Source organism: Clavelina lepadiformis, chromosome 3, assembly GCF_947623445.1.
Source record: "Clavelina lepadiformis chromosome 3, kaClaLepa1.1, whole genome shotgun sequence".
In the NCBI taxonomy this organism is placed as follows: Eukaryota; Metazoa; Chordata; class Ascidiacea; order Aplousobranchia; family Clavelinidae; genus Clavelina; species Clavelina lepadiformis.
In genome coordinates, this window is record NC_135242.1 from 3612803 (window position 1) to 3630411 (window position 17609).

At 36.5% G+C, this 17609-nt stretch overlaps 2 protein-coding genes across 2 annotated transcripts; one reads left to right on the top strand and one right to left on the bottom strand.

Moving 5' to 3' along the window:
* Positions 1 to 8218: 8218 nt before the first annotated feature.
* On the top strand, positions 8219 to 13069 carry LOC143449542 (F-actin-capping protein subunit alpha-2-like). Its single transcript, XM_076949787.1, has 9 exons — positions 8219 to 9617; positions 9954 to 10017; positions 10095 to 10146; positions 10297 to 10425; positions 10622 to 10757; positions 11002 to 11163; positions 11340 to 11411; positions 11902 to 11964; positions 12311 to 13069. The coding sequence occupies exons 1-9, from the start codon at positions 9579 to 9581 to the stop codon at positions 12446 to 12448; spliced, it is 855 nt and encodes a 284-aa protein (XP_076805902.1). The 5' UTR covers positions 8219 to 9578; the 3' UTR covers positions 12449 to 13069.
* Positions 13070 to 14271: 1202 nt separating this feature from the next.
* LOC143450690 (protein FAM32A-like) lies at positions 14272 to 14732 on the bottom strand. Its single transcript, XM_076951334.1, has one exon. It carries the CDS (start codon positions 14671 to 14673, stop codon positions 14314 to 14316), a length of 360 nt encoding a protein of 119 aa, XP_076807449.1. The 5' UTR covers positions 14674 to 14732; the 3' UTR covers positions 14272 to 14313.
* Positions 14733 to 17609: the final 2877 nt, after the last annotated feature.

A 17609-nucleotide genomic window follows, 5' to 3' on the forward strand; every position in this document is an offset into this window, starting at 1 on the left:
TCGAATGCCCAATATTTACAACAATCGACATATACTTCATCATTTCTGGACTGTGTCTATAAAAGCGATCGAATCAAAGTATTCCCTTTGATATTTGAGAGAGGGCGTGGATTTCCGATTTTCACGCTTGGCCGATAATTGCTGCCATGACGTGTAAACGACATTTCGCAATGATTGCAGTTCAAATATTCGTGACGTCACTCCCAATACTTCCGCTGTTAGTGAGTGATTTGTTTTGAAAAGAAAAGAATAAAAGTGACTAAACTAAAAGCGATTAGAGCGATTCTGACTGCGGCCAGTTGCTCTGAAGAATTTTAATTCTTCCACCCACCGTTGTTAAGTGTTTTTGCAAAAATTACACGCACGGACGGGCCGCCCTGCAACCGAAACATTTTCGTAATCCCATATCTTCATATCATCACTGCTATACTGACGTCACTATTCCGAGAACAAACACGTTGGGAAAATGTGAGAAAACGTTTCGTGATTCTCGTCCCAGCGATGCAGCGAAAACACTCAGCGACAAGTGTTTTAACGTCCTACGCGAATTTGAAATCATTTTCGATGACAGGCCATAAAGATCAGTTTTATCGAAACCTTGTAAATTAATCACATATATTCGGCGATTTGCCTACATAATAAAAATTTGCCTTGTTTACGACGTAGGCGAGCTTAAATAGAAAACGCGAACAAAATTGGGTGTTTGCGGTAGATCTCAAATTTGATGAAGTGTCTCTGACTTATAGACCAACACCACAAGACGATGATACCATGCGGACTTTCTCTGCTCAGTGTCGGTTGCACAAACAAACCATCCTGTTCCGAACTCAAATTACCTAACGCAATACACGAGTAGTATTTTAGGAGACTTCAGAAAGCAAGAGATACCGATTATTACTTGAACGCAACTAAAATGTAACAATCGCGTAGCTTGAAACAAGGGGATTTTCTGCGGTTTCCCTCCAGATAAAATTGATGATTAAAACAACACGGAGAACTATGCCAAGTGTCAGGATATAAGTGTTGTTGACGGAAGAAGCGGATACAGCGCTGACAAAGCGGAAACACTTTGTGTTTACAAATCGGACCGAGCTTTCGTCCTAAATATCAACCGAACATTGATTGACGGTTGTTAAGAGTATGACAAATACTTGGAAGTATGTGTTGTTCATCTTATTGGTTAGCCCTTGTCCACAACTGATTGAAAATATCTGCATGTGATTTGTCAACTCACTATACGCCCTGCAGCTGTGTAATTGCAGGTGCCTATTGCGTAATGAAATGTGTAGAACTGAAAAGCTCAAATACGTCCGAACCCGTTTTCATTTCATCGGCGCCTTGGACCATATTAGCGCATTTCTTGTCAAAAAGGAGCAATCTGGCGCGCACCTGTGCAGTAAGACTTGATATACGGACGCGTCAGTGACTTTATTGATCCAGTTGTACAACTTATCTGGTAAAGAGGATATCGTTTTGAAACACTCTGTCGGAACTTGTACACATCTCCCCTCATTTGATTTGCTTTGCGCGAGCTGTAATCCATGGTTCGGTATAACTAATGTCCTCTCTCAATGCGATTTATATGGCCAAGAAGTTCTAATTAGCTAGTGCTACCCTATAGCTGCAAAAAGGCCAAAGATCGTAACGGAACCTTTTTTCTTCAATTTGTACAAACCCTTTTCGGGACGACATTTTTCCCAGCAAAAATCAGTGGTTTTCCACTTTATTTGGAACCAAATTAGTAGGCTCTACCTAATATTTCTCAGTCTCTGTGTATTGAGTCTTTATCATTAGGTGGCTGCTGCCTTTCGTATGACTTGCCGGCTTATCTGACGCTCGATTCCCTACCTGTCCAGTCAAGCAGTCGTGTGAAATGGGCAAAGCGTAATGTAGTAATCGGCAAACTGCTTTGATCTCGGTTGCTGTCGCGTGTTTATGTGTTTTCGGGGCGGCAACATCAAAGGGATTTGCCCGAGTGGTGAAAAGAATTTAACCGAGTTCTTGTTGATAAGAGACGATTTACATTTTAAAATGTGAGACCGGCGTAAACGGCGATTGATCAAGAACACTTGTGACAACAAGCTTGAAACATGCATGTTGAAATTGTTAACGCCAGCGACACGGAAACACTTTTTCCTTACAAAGCGGAGGTAGTTTTAGATTTTCAAACATCAGTTATTCAGTTTCAACGTTTTTCCATTTTCCTTCCCCAAACTCTAAGGAGAAAGCGCGTGCATAACAATGAGGTGTTTACAGATACGATTTAAAGTTAAACCCTTTGATCGCCTTTTTCAATTATTATAATTTGACTTTTAAGATTTTGTGTCAGCGTAGACGCTTACTGGGTTTAATGGTGGTCGTGCACCATAACACCGCTGCAGTTAACAACCTGCACGTTTCAACTTTTCGAGGCTTTGCCGCTTTTTCTTGTTTATTGATTTTTGTGAACGTATTTCTTTTTTTTATGCGTACTTTCTGTTTCCCACAGTCAATGATAAAAAGAAATCATTACAAGATACGATTACTGGAGTGGTTTAAATATTGTTATTTCTGGCCGTTCAAAAGCGACTACAACTGCAAAAATATGTCTCTCAGTTTTTCAGAACCTTAAAATCGTTTTGTTTCGTTTATTCGCCGTATGTTTTAAACTGCGTCTCGTGTGCTCAAACTTCACAACGAATACTTTTACAATGGAGGTCAAAGCCTAAAGCTTTACAACATTCTATTTATGCAACAATTCTAGTGGATTGAAAATTCATCAACTGGCGAGAGGAGTTAGCCCAATACGCTAGTTTAAAAGCTTTTATTACAAACTCAAAAGTTTCGCTAGAAAGGTTAAGAAAAAGATTAAAGATCCTAAGCCGTCTAATCAAATTAGTCTTCCAAACTTTGCTGACTAGATTATTTTTGTGCGGAGACTTTCTGTGTATTGGCCTATGTTCTACAATTTTGGTACTTTTCAGTTTCGAGTCATTACGCCATGATAAGACGTTCTCTTTGTATTTAGTTGTGGTTGACAAAAGTGGCGGTGGTTACCCATTACTTTGCGGTTTGCTAAAAACACTTAATAACGGGTACCACATGGTGCAATTGAGCGGCTGATTTCACACGTTTTGTGGTTAATTTGTGGTTGTTGAGGAAGTCCAGGTTCTTTCTGCGATATCTTCAAGCTGGCATAGACATTTTAATTGTCAAAATTACCCCTATTTAAGGAACGTTGAATCGTTTTATTTTGCAACGCGTTTTAGCAATTACATATTTTTCATGATCATCGGTTGTCGGCGTCGCTGTGTAGAAATTATATACACGAGCTCTGTGGGACATCTGCTTTATAATTAAAGAACTCATTGTTAATATTCTTCGACTTACAAGTGAGTGCAAAATGCATGGAACGATCTAAAGAAAATCTGAAGGCACTGATGCTGTCACCCAACACCTGTCATTCTCACTGTTAAGTCACTAATGAAAGCAGGTATACCGCGTATGCACGTTTAATGAAAGCGTATCAATCAAGAATCAAGAAATTAGCGAGGAATTATCGATTGACACAGGTTTCTAGCAAATTATTTTCAAGCAACACGGTTGTAGTGAGAACATTTTCAGTATTCAAACCTTGTATTGGTTGGCTCAATATTTTGCGTCAATACCCCCAAGGCAAGCTTGTCCAGCAATAGCAAAACTATGTGAAAGAGACCAATCGAAGCACATTTGGCTACATTTGGAGGGGAGGATTGGTAAGTCGAGGGGAGACTGTTATTTAAGTGTGTTAGATGATATAGGATTATTTGGTAATGTCCCATCATGTCATCATTACATCATTAGCTAACATCTCGTTTTTGAAACGCGTCTGTCATATTGTTTATCCGATTAGTAAGGAAAAAAGAATTTGCTGCGAAATCTAACAATAGGCATTGTGACGATGTTATCAAATTTCTTAAATTTAATCAGACATATGAAATCACAACATATCTATCATCATTCGAAAAGCCTGGGTAATCCCAGTTCCGTTGTTCAAACGTATTTTATCGAAATCGACGAATGACGACACTTTTCGTCTTCCTGTATCCTTGGTAACTTGTTGAAAGATTAAAACTAGCTGTTGCCGTCGTCAAAAATAAGTTTGCTTCACATAATTCGTCAATATAGTTGATTATATTAGCTTTGCTTTGTAGAAATGTTAACAGTTTTAAAACCGGGAAAAAGTTTGCATATGTTTGTTGTGAAAATCATAGGCCCTATTTAGGTTATCTTGTATTTAAAGACTGGTACACTTGAATGGCATTTCACCTCTATCACCACAAGTAACTGACACGCACTACACGATCCTTTCGAGCAAAGTTTTTGCCTTTAACAGATATGTGATATGCAGCGCGAACTATATACAAAAAATATAATTTTTGCAAGAGTTTACGCAAGAACTGTGCTGTGAATCGTGTTCAGTGGCGCCAACTAGGGAATGACACATATCCATTTTGTTGCCGCATGTATATGTTGTAAAGTTTGGGAAAGGGCAATTTGTCGTGTAGAAGGTTTACCTTAAGTTGCCGCTTGTCAGCAGAGGTGGGCAGTACTGCGATACTTTTTTCGCTCCGATACCGGTAATCCCTGTAGTCCCGAATTACTTTTTTCAAGAAATATAAATCAGTCCCAGTACTCGGTACTTTTTAAATGATTACTTCAAGATTTTGAAAAGTATGGTTTTTGAAACTTCATTTTAATTAAAACGTAATGCCAATTTTAGTGTTTTTAATTTTATTTTTAATTTATGAATGTCTAATAAAGTCACAAAGAGTGAGTTCACATATTTTTTGACCTGAAGCAAACTCTAGCGGGGTCAAAATATCGGCAAAAATTGCACTTGTAACAGGATCCGCTATACAAAGGGTACCGGAACCGAGTACCGGCAAAGTATCGAACTACTTTTACGAAATAATACCGAATACTGGAACCGTCGGTACATTTTTGCCAAGTACCGGTACCGTTACTGACTGTACTTTCAAAGTATCGAATGCTTACCTCTGCTTGTCAGTGTGTAGGAGTGTAAGTATTGATGGTCTTATAATTGTGCGAAATCTACATAGGTTTTACAGAAGTTAATTAAAGTCATTTACGACCATTAAATAATAAAATACGGGCGCATCCCAAGGAAGGTAATCGCTCTAAAATGTGAGAATGTTAAGTAGCCTACTCATTTGTTCTTCAGACGGAAAAGTACAGATAAGTTGAGATAAACTATTACATGAACGAATAATTTTGCTGCGTGGTCTTGCAATGTTGCGTACCGCGCAAGGTTTTTCCAATGTCAAGTAGCCCCAGAAAGCAAATTGTTTTCGTTATTTTTTGACATCATTGAAAGCATTTATTCAGTCCAGTTATTACGTTTTTGACATAGTATAGTCTAAGCTAACCAACTTTATTAAGGGCAATGAACTTACGTGACAAACGACGTTAGAGGAAATAAATGACTTTTTGGCATTCCGTAACTAAAAGCAAAGCCTTGAAATGATATTTGAGCTATTTAAGAAGTTTAATGGTGCTTTCTCCGGCTGCCAATCATCCATGTGAACAAAATTTTCCAACACATCTGTCAAGCAGATAAATTTGATCATTATCACCTCAACCTTGGAAAATGTTTGCACTTGATAACTGATTTAGACGTGAAGCACGCTGTTCTATTTGCTTAAATAAAGATCTAGGCTACCTAACTTTCTATTATTTATGAAAAATATACGTTAGGTTTTTTTTTTCGGTGAAGATTTAATTGGAAGAAGTTTTTGTTCACAACCTTTTCATTTGAACAACTTTCCAAACCTTATATGGCTTTTGTTTGTGCTTCGAAAGAGAAGTGTGTTACGCTTCCTTGACGTTGTATTACTTTTGCTTCAGTTTGGCGTTTTAACGTTTATGGAAAGCTTTTTAGTCCATTTTAATAAAATAGAAATTAAAAATGATGAAAGTTGAAAGGTAAGAATTGGTTCATTAGCGCATTTGCTGTTACAAAATTTTTAGGAAGTTCCGAAGGCACAACAGATTATGTAGCTCAGTTTCATTAAACAAAACAAAAGTTGATCGGGACTGAAATGGAGCACTTAAGCTTTCTTAACTTTATAATATGAATTAGAGTAATTAGACGCTCGTGGTTGTAAATAAAATCGCTCGATTTGATGTATGCAAAAACTTGAAGGTCGCCTTCCCTCCAGCACCCATTTCATGATCTACCCCTTCAACCAAAGTCATGACAATTAACATTTTCTCAAGCTGTGATCAGTAGATTCAGGTGTTACTTAAGCACTGACTTTTTTGTGATTAAAGAAGCCAACATTACGCCCTACTATCAACCAGCAATGTTCTCTTAACAAGTAAGGAAGTAATTTTTACTCACTCATTTTAACTCCGCAGAAGCATAGGGCGTCAATAGCGCTATTGTTGCAGATGTTTGTGGTAGGTTGCAGTTTGCGATCGTTCGTGGGCAAGTTCCGGTTGTTTCCGGGTTTTGGAAGCTAATGAGGCAGTCAAGCCGATTACATTAAGAGACAAACTTGTTTTTCTTACATTTGAATTACAAACCGAGTTCAAGGTGTTATAGACGGAATCATAAGTTTGGATACATACGTACATTCGTTCTACTTTATTCAGGTTAAAAGCAGAGCGGTAACCAAGCCTTTTTTTCTGACTCGAGTCACGAGCCAATCTAGGCTATTTATGACCCAAAGAGTCAATACCGTTAATTTCATGAAGTTTGCCAATGTCGTAGTAAGCGCTGGGATCTTTTAATCTGCGTTTCCGAAGGCTTGAATGAGTAGTAGTTATTTAGTATATTAGAAAAGAAATGATAACGTAATAGCCTAATCCCTTTTCACTCAATCCTGATTGCTATGATTGGAAGGGCAAATATAAACCTATATCTGTGTTGGAGACTATAGCTTATTCATCAAGGTCATCTCAGTATAGCCTAGTATTCTTTTTTAATAGCATTTTTAGGTTTATATTATTATTTATTAATGTTATTAGTATAGATCGATAGGCTACGTAAATATTCGTTCAGATTTGAGCCACTTTTGTTAGGACTGTACCATACAATCTCTATATTCTACTGTACAATGACACTGATTTTATGCTGACACATAATCACTTTCAGAACTTAATGTGGCATGTCAAGTTCAGGCCTTTTCAAGAAACAATGGACTTACTTCATTTTGTTTAAAAATGCGACTCAAGCCGACTTAAATCAAGTCAATCCTGTCAATGATTCAAAACATAACAACGCTAACAACAGGATAGACTGGTATTGTTCAGCCAATATCCGATATCTTACAGCATTTGGTTTAATTCTGCGCATGGTTGACTTAATCGCAGTTTTGATTTTCCATTGTTTGCTCATTTCATACTCTGCACTAATCAGCCAATGAGTAATTTTGCAGTCCTAAGGGTGTGTGGGAAGTAAATGCAGATCCAGAAAAAGTTTACCAATGCAGCTGGATTGGATTTCAGGCATTTGGATTGTTAGGTTTGGGCACCTTAAATAACAAATGTTAAAGAAATATACATATAAGCAGGGATGGCACTAGACCAAAAATACTAATTAACCGACAACTTGCAAAAATTACAAGTGCCAACACCCTAAACTGCTAACAACTAAACTTACACTTGTTTGATGAGAGCCTATACACCAAGGTTACACTCTACCATTTCAGGTTTCAAAAATTTGGATTTAGTACATTATATATATGTCCAAAATAGTCATGATTTTTAAAGTTATTGTTTTTTATTATTATAATTGGGAAAGTGTCGATCAAGCATTTATATCAGTGATTCTCAACCGCTGCTCTCAACTGTACATTTTGCGGCTCTCACTAACTTAGTGAAAAATTAATTAGTTGTACCAGAATTGCAACAAAGGAAGTAAAAGAAATCAAGAATTAGTGAATGTTCTCAGCAAGGATCCTTTGTACGAAGTACTAATGTTAGCAGGTTACTAACGTCCTGCTGTGTAAAATAATTTTGTGGTTTGTGACGTCATAATATATTTAGTCCTGATCGTTAAGCTATGGCAATAATTATGGCAATGGCTATGGCGGCTCCTTGGAAACCTTAGGTTTGAAATTTGGCTCTGGCACTAAAAAGGTTGAGAATCACTGATTTATATGGTCTGCGTATTTGACTTTATTAACTTATCCCCAATTTCCAGTGATTATTTGGGCATTTTACCAGCCTTGGATTATTGCAGTTTACGGTACCTTCCATTTAAAGCTGAGATCTCCAACCTGTTGTGCATTTCAGTTCTGTGATCTTTGGCATAACAAAGTAAACTTGTTCAATATTTCCATGAATTCAAGTACTTTGTGCACAATTTTGTTGCAAATTTTTTGCTGGTAATTATGTTAAAATAGCCAATATAATGCAGGGCATTTATCCTGTAACATTATTAAGTGAACACCCACTGGCATTCTGAGAACTTATGATTATAAATGACCTAAACCACAGATAATTTGAGCAGTGTGTACCATGAAATTTGTGAATTTTCTTTTTAGATTGGTTGTGGTATCTCTGTATTGCTTATATCTCTGTATACTACCACCTCTCTTAGAGACCTCATAATTATCTTCACAGCTATGTGCAATTTTTAGAGAAAGCAATTAAAAATGGCTATGTCAAGCATATGTCACCATGGAAAGATAGATTTTTTACCACACACCACATTTGTGGTGTATTTAGATTAAACTGGTTTGAATTGTGCTTCACTCTGTTGATTGTAAATTTTTGTTGTTGATTGACTTCTATGGAATGTGCCGAGTTAAGATGTGATTGTTAGTAGGCCGGTGTTGCAATTTGCAACATTCTTGGATTTGTTTGTGCATAGTAACAACCACCAATTTCCTATTTATATTGTTGTAAAAATTTGTTAAATAAATTTACACTTCAAAAGGGAAGGAATTTCATCCTCACTGAAACTTTGGAAGTGAAACTAAGAATAGATCTTGTAACGCTAATGTTCACTTTCATTTTTTCGGTATCAGCTTGAGAACTTATTGGAGTTGCCACACCTCACATAGCTTTTTGTATTTGCATAAAGTTCTTGTAATTATCAATACAGGGATCTTAGCATTTTATGTCTGGCACTCTTCAAAATTCTTCTAAGGCTCAGTTTGTACACCTGTCTTTGGTAGCAGTTTCTTGAGGTTGGTCATGTCTTAACTAGGCATATTATTGAATACAGGTTTATTCATTTATTGCATGATGCTGGCAAACAGGCTCCTTTGAAAAGTCAAATTCATTAACAGTGTTCACCTTTTTACTAAATGAAAGAAGTACCTATTTTAACTTAAATACTATTAAAATGCTTTAAAGCTATTCACTAAACATTTTTGTGTAGCCCCATATAATTGATATATATATACAATAATTTAAGATTTAGTCACCTTCCCTACATATGTAGACTATTTTGCAGTGTTAGACATGTTTCCCTGATGAGAACGCATTTTTCAACAATGAGTGTTGGTGTATTTGTTTATTTTACAGTTGTCCATATTAATGTTTTAAAATTGTTTTGAAGTAAAAGTGCTGACTTTGAAAATAGGATGGATGATTATGGAGAGCAGATCAGTGATAGTGAGAAGGTGGTAATACTAATCATGATAAAATAGTTTTATGTTTATAACTCAAAATGTTTATTCTGCTACAACTTAAAACTTCTTAATTAAAGTTTCAGTGCTTCGCGAATAAGTTTATGCTCATGTTTGTTTTTGATCTGTAGTGAGCTCATAACGCCAACACTGGTGTTTTTCCAAATGTTGTCTTTCTTATCCAGCTGTATTTGTGATTTTGTTCGTGTGATAATGTTAATATTTCACGGAGATACCTTGGGCACCCTTACTATTGAGAATTTAAAATATCTCAGCTACATGTAGTTCATGAAACATAATGAAAGTAAATAACAGCAATAAATGTTTCAGGCACGTATTGCCCACGATTTTATTATCCACTCACCACCCGGTGAGGTTGAGACTGTCATGAAAGGTAAGCTCCAGTGCACAGTTATGTTACGGTATTTGTTAAGTGAAAAATTAACCTAAACTTTTAACACTTTCTCGTAGATGTTCGCACACTTTTAAACAATGACAATACATTTGTTGATGGTATGATGAGGTAAGTTGAATTTTGTCCTCGACTAAGAAGAGAACATATTTAGTTTTTCTTTTACATCAAACAGGTCCATCATTACTTAAATGTTAGCTTGGTAAGTCTTAGCCACTACAACGATTTCCTTATTATTTCACCAAAATTTTGTTAAAACAGTGCCCTTACCAAGTATCGCATGGACCAGTTCTCGCCTGTATCTGTGGACGATGGGTCTGTTTTAATCACGAATCATGGCAAGCTTGACGAGGGAAGATTTCTTGACCCAAAGTCACAACGATCATTCAAGTGAATAACACAATATACTGTGATTTGCCGTATGTTATTTGTACAGCTTCGTTAGGCTCTGTCTTGCCTGTATGAGTGTGCATCGTACCAATTACATCATTAGCTATGAGTTATTGAAATTTAATTGGTGCTGTGTTGTGGTAAGTTGCTAATATCTGTGGAACAGGAAAAGATCATGCATGGTCTTGTTTTTCAGGTATAATGTTTCATCGAAGAGTGCCAGCGATGTGCAACAGGAGCAGGTTGATTCATCGGTTGAAGGATGGAGGAGCGAAATAGAAAACAGCATTAAAGACTACATCAAGAATTATTACCCAAATGGTGTCTGTACAGTAAGTGGACAAGACTAAGTATATTTTAAAAAGTGCATGATTAAGTATACTTAGCTAATTTGTATTCTTTATGAAAGACCTGCATTTTATAGAGGTCAGATATATGTCAGCTTTTATGAAAATGTTTATCTCCAATAATTTCATTTATGCTTGCATATTGGGGAGTAGCTTTAACTCTATATCAGCTGTAATTTTATGAATTCTTTGTAATGTTTCAATGATGTGAAGATGGATCTGGTTTTAGGTCTACGGTAATTCTGGAGACGGCGGTGAAAGTGTGATAATTGTATGCATCGAAGATCATAAATTCAGCCCAGAAAATTTCTGGAATGGGCGATGGAGGTCAGAGTGGCACGTGACCATCGATGGAGGCAATGCCAAAGTTGTTGGATTATTGAAAACCCAGGTGTGACATTTCGGTCATAAACACTGCTTCAGTTGGAATTGTGTACAACAGCAGTAACATGAACAGTTTGATCAATTTTACATCATTGACTGAATATTGAGCATCAGTTGTGTTGTGCCATACTGTTAGCGCCACATAATTATGTTTATTACTCACGCAGAAGCGATATGTTTTAGGTGCATTATTATGAAGATGGCAATGTGCAGTTGGTAAGCCAGAAGGAATGCAAAGACAACTTAACTGTTTCTGTGAGTAAACAACCAAGTTATTGGCGTTTGATTGTGAGGAGTAGACAGTACATTTTCATTTCTGAGACTTACTGTTGAAACAACTGCTTTGAGTCTCCACTTCAAAGAATATCCAAATATCACATATATCCTTATTTTTTCATGGACCTATCGATAGATATGCATCTATCTATTCATGTCCATGTATTTTACGACAACATAAATTTCCATATTTATAAATCTATCTGCATAGTAACATTGCACTAACTGTGCACAGTATGATCCCCGGTATTATTACACAGGAACTTCCTTTAATTGAGTATTGTTTTGTTCAAAGGAAATAGATTATTTGTTAAAGTGTTAGTCTTAGTACAATGATGTGCTGCTGCAATGTGTAATACTTGACAGTACTTTAGATCTCTTAATGTACAAAATGTAGCAGAAATAATGGAATATTCAACATGAAATGAAGTGAATAATTTTTTGTTAACAATTTTTTCATTATTTTCAGTCTGAGAAGCAAATTGCTGACGATGTTGCGAAGTTACTGGCAAAGTGTGAATTTGATTATCAGGTAATGATTTCCGCATGCCGCTACATTCAGATAAAACTAAACATGATTTTAGCATTGTTTTACAAGTCCCAGAATTATTTGCACACCCGGCGCCCTATATTTGGGCTACGAGCCATGGCTTGACAGACGCTGCATGAGCATTGCTGTCTTAAATAGAGTAGCTAGCCTAGGTTTTTATTTCTAATGTCTCTGAAAAAGATGGCTAAGGAATAAATCTGCACTGTAACCAACTAACCAGTTTTTGTGTTAGTTGCATTAGGCGTCAAAGTATAGCCCTCAATAAAGCAGATGTGTTTTCTCAAAAATTTTTCATAATCATTTTAATAAACGTTTTACACACCTTTAGAATGCGATCATCGACAACTACAGGTCAATGTCCACGACCACTTTCAAAGCTCTGCGGCGCCAGCTGCCGGTCACTCGAACCAGGATTGATTGGAACAAGATACTCGGATATCAGATCGGCAAGGAGATCGGAAAGTGAGAGGACAAAGAAAAGTTTCGCTTCGAAGAAAAACAATGATGTTTTAACATCGTTCATGCCACACACGATTATATAGAAAATTAACGTCGGCGCTTTTAGCGTAACAGCTTTTCTTTATCAACCTAATCTATGACGCAGTTAAGTTTCATGTACCCAGCTTATCGTTTGCTTGTCTAGTGATTCTCGAATGTTCTAATGACGTAACATGATTTTACTATTATACGATTATAAGGATTCCCGATACAGCGCTACTGTCATTTCTTTCCTTAGTTTTGGAGGCTTTGTAACCAAGAAAATTTCCGTTTCTTCCAAACACCTGTTATGACGTAATGTTGACGTCATGTGTGCTAGGTGACCAGAATTTGACGTCTATAGTTGGCTTCGTCTTGATAACGTAATACTTTCTGTTACGTTTCTCCCCGTTACATTTTCGTGCTATGCGACAGTGCATCGTCATCCAATGTCAAGTCATTCTGGCGTAAGCGCATACGTCATACTTTCTCACCACGTCGTAATAGTTGACGACATTTGCTGTCCTCCTGTGCAGAGTATTTATGCCCTTAATCACTGATTCGTAATCCCGCTTATATTCTTATTAAATAAACTAGCGAGATGATCACAGTTGTTTCATCATGATGACGTCAAAGTGTGCATAGGATGACGTGTTTTGCATGATTGTCGAAAACAATGTATTCTAGGTAAACGATTGCAAAGGGCAGTCTAGGTTAGTGTTTCTGTTAAACTCCAGCCAGCGCAATTTGATAAGTGAATGCAATAATATGGCAACTAATTTGCCCATCTTGGCTCAGAATAAAGCTTTGAGATTATACAGAGAGATTTTAGTTGAGAGAGCTGTGCCACGGACGTGCAGCTTGAGACAACCAATGTAGAAATCTAGCGATGAAAACTTCAATGTATTTCAAAAGTCGTCACGAAAACGCATTAGCATAATGTTTTGTGGACAACAACGTTCATATTTGAAATGCATGATTGTTCCAGCTCTGACTGCTGTGACGATTGATACTGTTCTGACGTAAACAGGCTCAGGCCAAAGTTATCTATCAATTACCCACACAACATCATGATTTTCGAGACTTATTAGAACCGCAACCTTGAGTATGATGGATTTCTGTTACTGATACTCATGAAGACTGTACAAAGCTAAAAGCTTTCGTTTTTGACAGCTTAAAACACTTACCACTGACCTCTGATTACTGCAATCTGGTGTCATCACTCCATGGTAAGAAAAACTGTTGACCATATTTTTTGTTCTAAGTTTTATTTTAAAATGAGAAAAATCAAACGTGCGTCACAACACAGTAATATGCAGACTTACTGCACATGCTTATGACGAGTAACAGGCAACAAAACTGTTGGTGATAACGTTGCAAGAGCAGTCAAAATAGTTGCACAATAGCCAACAAAAACGATAGGTGTCGAAAAAAAGTTTAAATCGCAGCACATCACATTTTAACTTGTTATTATAAAAATTGCTTTCTTTAAACTTTCACTTCTACACAAGCAAATAAGATTGTTTTTGCAAACATCACCATTTTGACGTTAAACCACTATCCCATATATACAAGTATTGCTGTTTAGTGTGAAGTAACCACAAGCACTTATGCATCCAAGGAAGCATCCTGGCATTGCATTGTCCAACAGCCATAACCACACTGGTACGTCCAAAACAGTCCGTAACAATTTCACTATACGAGGGTAAATCCTTAATAATACATAGTGCATGGTTTTGGGCATTTGACATGCTAATCATTATAATGTCAAGGTAATTAATGTGTTTGACGACATGAGCAAAAAGAACTGTAACTTGGCAAATAAAATAAAACCTGATGCTGAAGGGAGCGTTTCTACTTGGTCCAACTGACTTTCGGTATGTCATAGTGCTCAGACAAGGCATCGAGGTTCCGGTTAAATTCTTCAACTCTGTCTCTGTGAGTGGTTGAAGCTCGCTTTATAATACGATCTGTCTGTCTCTTGTCTTGTTTTTCTTTAAACCTTCGTTCTGCTGGAGTCAATTTGTCATATTTCACCTTTGTCTTTTCTGATTCCGTTTTTTTCTCGACGGCGTCGATTCGTACTTGCTCCATTTTCTTTTTATCTTTCTTCTTCTTCTTCTTTTTTTTCTTTTCAACTTTTCCGCTTCCACCCTTAAACTTCAAAGGTCGCTTTTGGATCGAATCAAAATCGTATTCATTTTTACAGGACATACTGAGGTTCTGTCAACCTTACAAGAACTACTACATTCTGAAAAATACTAAAACATTTTAGTCATCAATTCAAAACTATGGCATCTCTAAAAAATATTATATATATAATACAGTTTGGTTTATCTTCTTTTCACTTTTACCATTTCAGACTTTTATTCACTTAAATGAAGGAAAAAGAAAAATCCAAGAACCACAGAAATTAACAACCCTAGCAAGTTTCCTACTTGCGGACCAAGTGTATTACAGTTTTTAAATTATTAAAATTAATAACAGCCTTTCGCACTTCTCAGTGTTCATCATTGTATAGTTCAAAAGATTTTCTGTACATTTTTGGACATTGTCACCTCGACTAAGTTTATTTCTATTCATGTTTAGGACGCGCAAAACCCAAGCTTGAGCAAGATTGTTAATAAAACATGTTGCAAATGCTTTCATGTTTTGAGCGGAGTTATCCTGCAAATTTATAGCAATATTCGTCAACGATGAAGGTTTCTGTCCTACATGTGTAGGTTTAAGCCCTGGCAAATTCAAACAAGGTTTTGCCCCACAAGGTAACACCGCCTTTTTGTTGCGTTTTAATATATCATCTGGCAGAAAATGAGCCTCACACATAACAGCCCTGGGGATATTGTGACATCAACTGAACTAAGTACGACCTTTATTTATGGAGCATTACCTTTATCTTATCAGCCCACTTATAATCTCTCATGTTCATAAGAAACTTTCTTAGATATTGTCTGTGCTGCCTTTCAGTTTCATTCCTTGCAAGCATTGATCTTTTATATCCAGTAGTTCATGCTTATGCCCAAGAACACGTCACTATGGCACACATTGATCCATTGGGAGACATGTTCTTTGAAGTAAACCAAACAATCCTAACAATTTTAAAACTTTTTTGCGTATAAAAAGTTGTAGCAAACCTAGCAAACATTTCACTGCCTTTACAGTCAACCAAAAACTTGTATGTTTTGGTCTTGTTTACGAACTATACGAAAAGAAAAAAGTTTGTGAGAATAGCAAAAACAGTCAATACTTGAGAAAAATGTTTGATTTGGCACATCATTTTCGACTATTTTCCCCAAAATAGTAAATTGAATTAATGGGCATTACTTAAATCTGTAAAAATTTTTGAACAAAATTCAATATTTATATATATACTGTGTTTTTATAGCCTGATTAAGAAATGTTTCGACTTTGAAATCTGTATCATTTATAGCTTTTAAGAAATGAAATTTTTCCCCTATGGGACAAAGCTCGGAGCACTTTGTTAAGCACTTTAGCAAGACAAACCCTAGTCACTGGTGCCTATTGTTCAAAGTTGTTCATATGGTATATGGTTGTTTTTGTAAAATCATCGAGTTTTCTTACAGATTTATTAAAGAACTAAAATACAGTAAACAAAAGTGTACTGAAATTATCCTGATGTTACTTTAGCACTTATTACACATAACTTTCAAACAAATCCTTTTAAAAATTTTATTGAAAATCTTACATAAATATGACAGCAGGTATATCGTTTTATGACTTAGGCAAGTTAGGCCTACACTAAAAACATACATTAATTATAGGAACAAAGAGTAGGCTACAAAAAAGCAAAAAATTTTCTGCAACGTTATCACTATCAGGCGTGAATTTAATACTGCTCAAAACAATTTTTTTCTTCATCACAATGAGCCCTTGCATACTGATTACTGAACCCTAAGGAACAAGTTGTTTCCACAAACAGGTGCTGCCTGTGAAAGTTTAAATACGATTGCGCAAATGATATAGTTTGCAAATAAAACTCGACAAGTCAAGTGTTACCTGAAGCCAAGCCATAAGCTATACATATTGAAAGCTAAAACACCGTTTCTGTCCACAAGAAGCGTTTAAAATGTTTAAAAATTTGCTTCGGCCAAGGCAGAAAGGATGCGTTTGTAAACTTCATTGCAAGTTATACCTTAATGCAGTGGTTCTCAAACTGTGGTACGCGTACCACTAGCGGTACGCGAGAGCTTTTTAAGTGGTACCGCGTACCGCTGAACATGATTTTCGATGTGCTGTGAGTAATGTGTTGCCCCGGATAGACAAGCTTGAGCAGAAGAAACAGTTGCATCTATTAAATTAAATTGTGTTTTCTTGCTATTCATTGGTGTTATGATATAGTAATAACGGTAATAACTAATAAATACCGGTACATTTGAGTAAAATAAGTCATTCAGGAGCCAGGTGGTACGCAGTGTAGCAAAAAAACGAATGAGTGGTACGCGATCGCAAAAAGTTTGAGAAACACTGCCTTAATGGTATTGTGACGATTACATCACGACTCACGAGTTGTTTTTGACATGTTTGGAATTTAATTTGGGATATTGGAATTCAGTTGTTTACCAGACTTGAGTGTTCCTTAATGACGTCAGATAATTTCCTCGCTTGAACTAGTTTGCCACATATATATACTGTTGTAATGTTTACGATCTTTCCCTTTTCCCTTTTACCGTCTCACGTGTTACTGAGCGCGATGTAACATTCCGCAAGCTTTGCCCGAAGGCGAAAGCCTTTGTGTTATAATAAATAAAATGGGAACTTTATAAGTTAGTAATTTGTATAGACAGAATCAAGCAACTAACAGCAAAGTCACGCAAATTTGAGAAATGAGAACTCATCCATCGAAGTAGAAGCAAAACAAGTTATCAACCATCTATCGTCCTCGCTCATATTCAAACAATAACCGCCAGCAAAATGCGGACTTTATGACAGATATGTTCGTTGTGTAATACCTCACACGAGTAGTGCACAATCGAATTATTAAATGTCATAGTATGTACGAATGAAAGAACGTTTTCCTTTACTGATCACTTGATCAATTTACGCTGTGATTAACATAAACATAAACTGTGTCAAGCTAGCGAAAACCTTCTGGCAGACAATGCTTGCAATCTTGATGACTGCTTTATCAA

Coding starts and splice junctions, on each gene's coding strand:
- LOC143449542 (XM_076949787.1), top strand. CDS start 9,579: ATGGATGATTATGGAGAGCAGATCAGTGATAGTGAGAAG. Junction 10,758..11,001: donor ACCCAAATGGTGTCTGTACA/GTAAGTGGACAA, acceptor ATCTGGTTTTAG/GTCTACGGTAATTCTGGAGA. Junction 11,412..11,901: donor AAGACAACTTAACTGTTTCT/GTGAGTAAACAA, acceptor CATTATTTTCAG/TCTGAGAAGCAAATTGCTGA.
- LOC143450690 (XM_076951334.1), bottom strand. CDS start 14,673: ATGTCCTGTAAAAATGAATACGATTTTGATTCGATCCAAAAGCGACCT.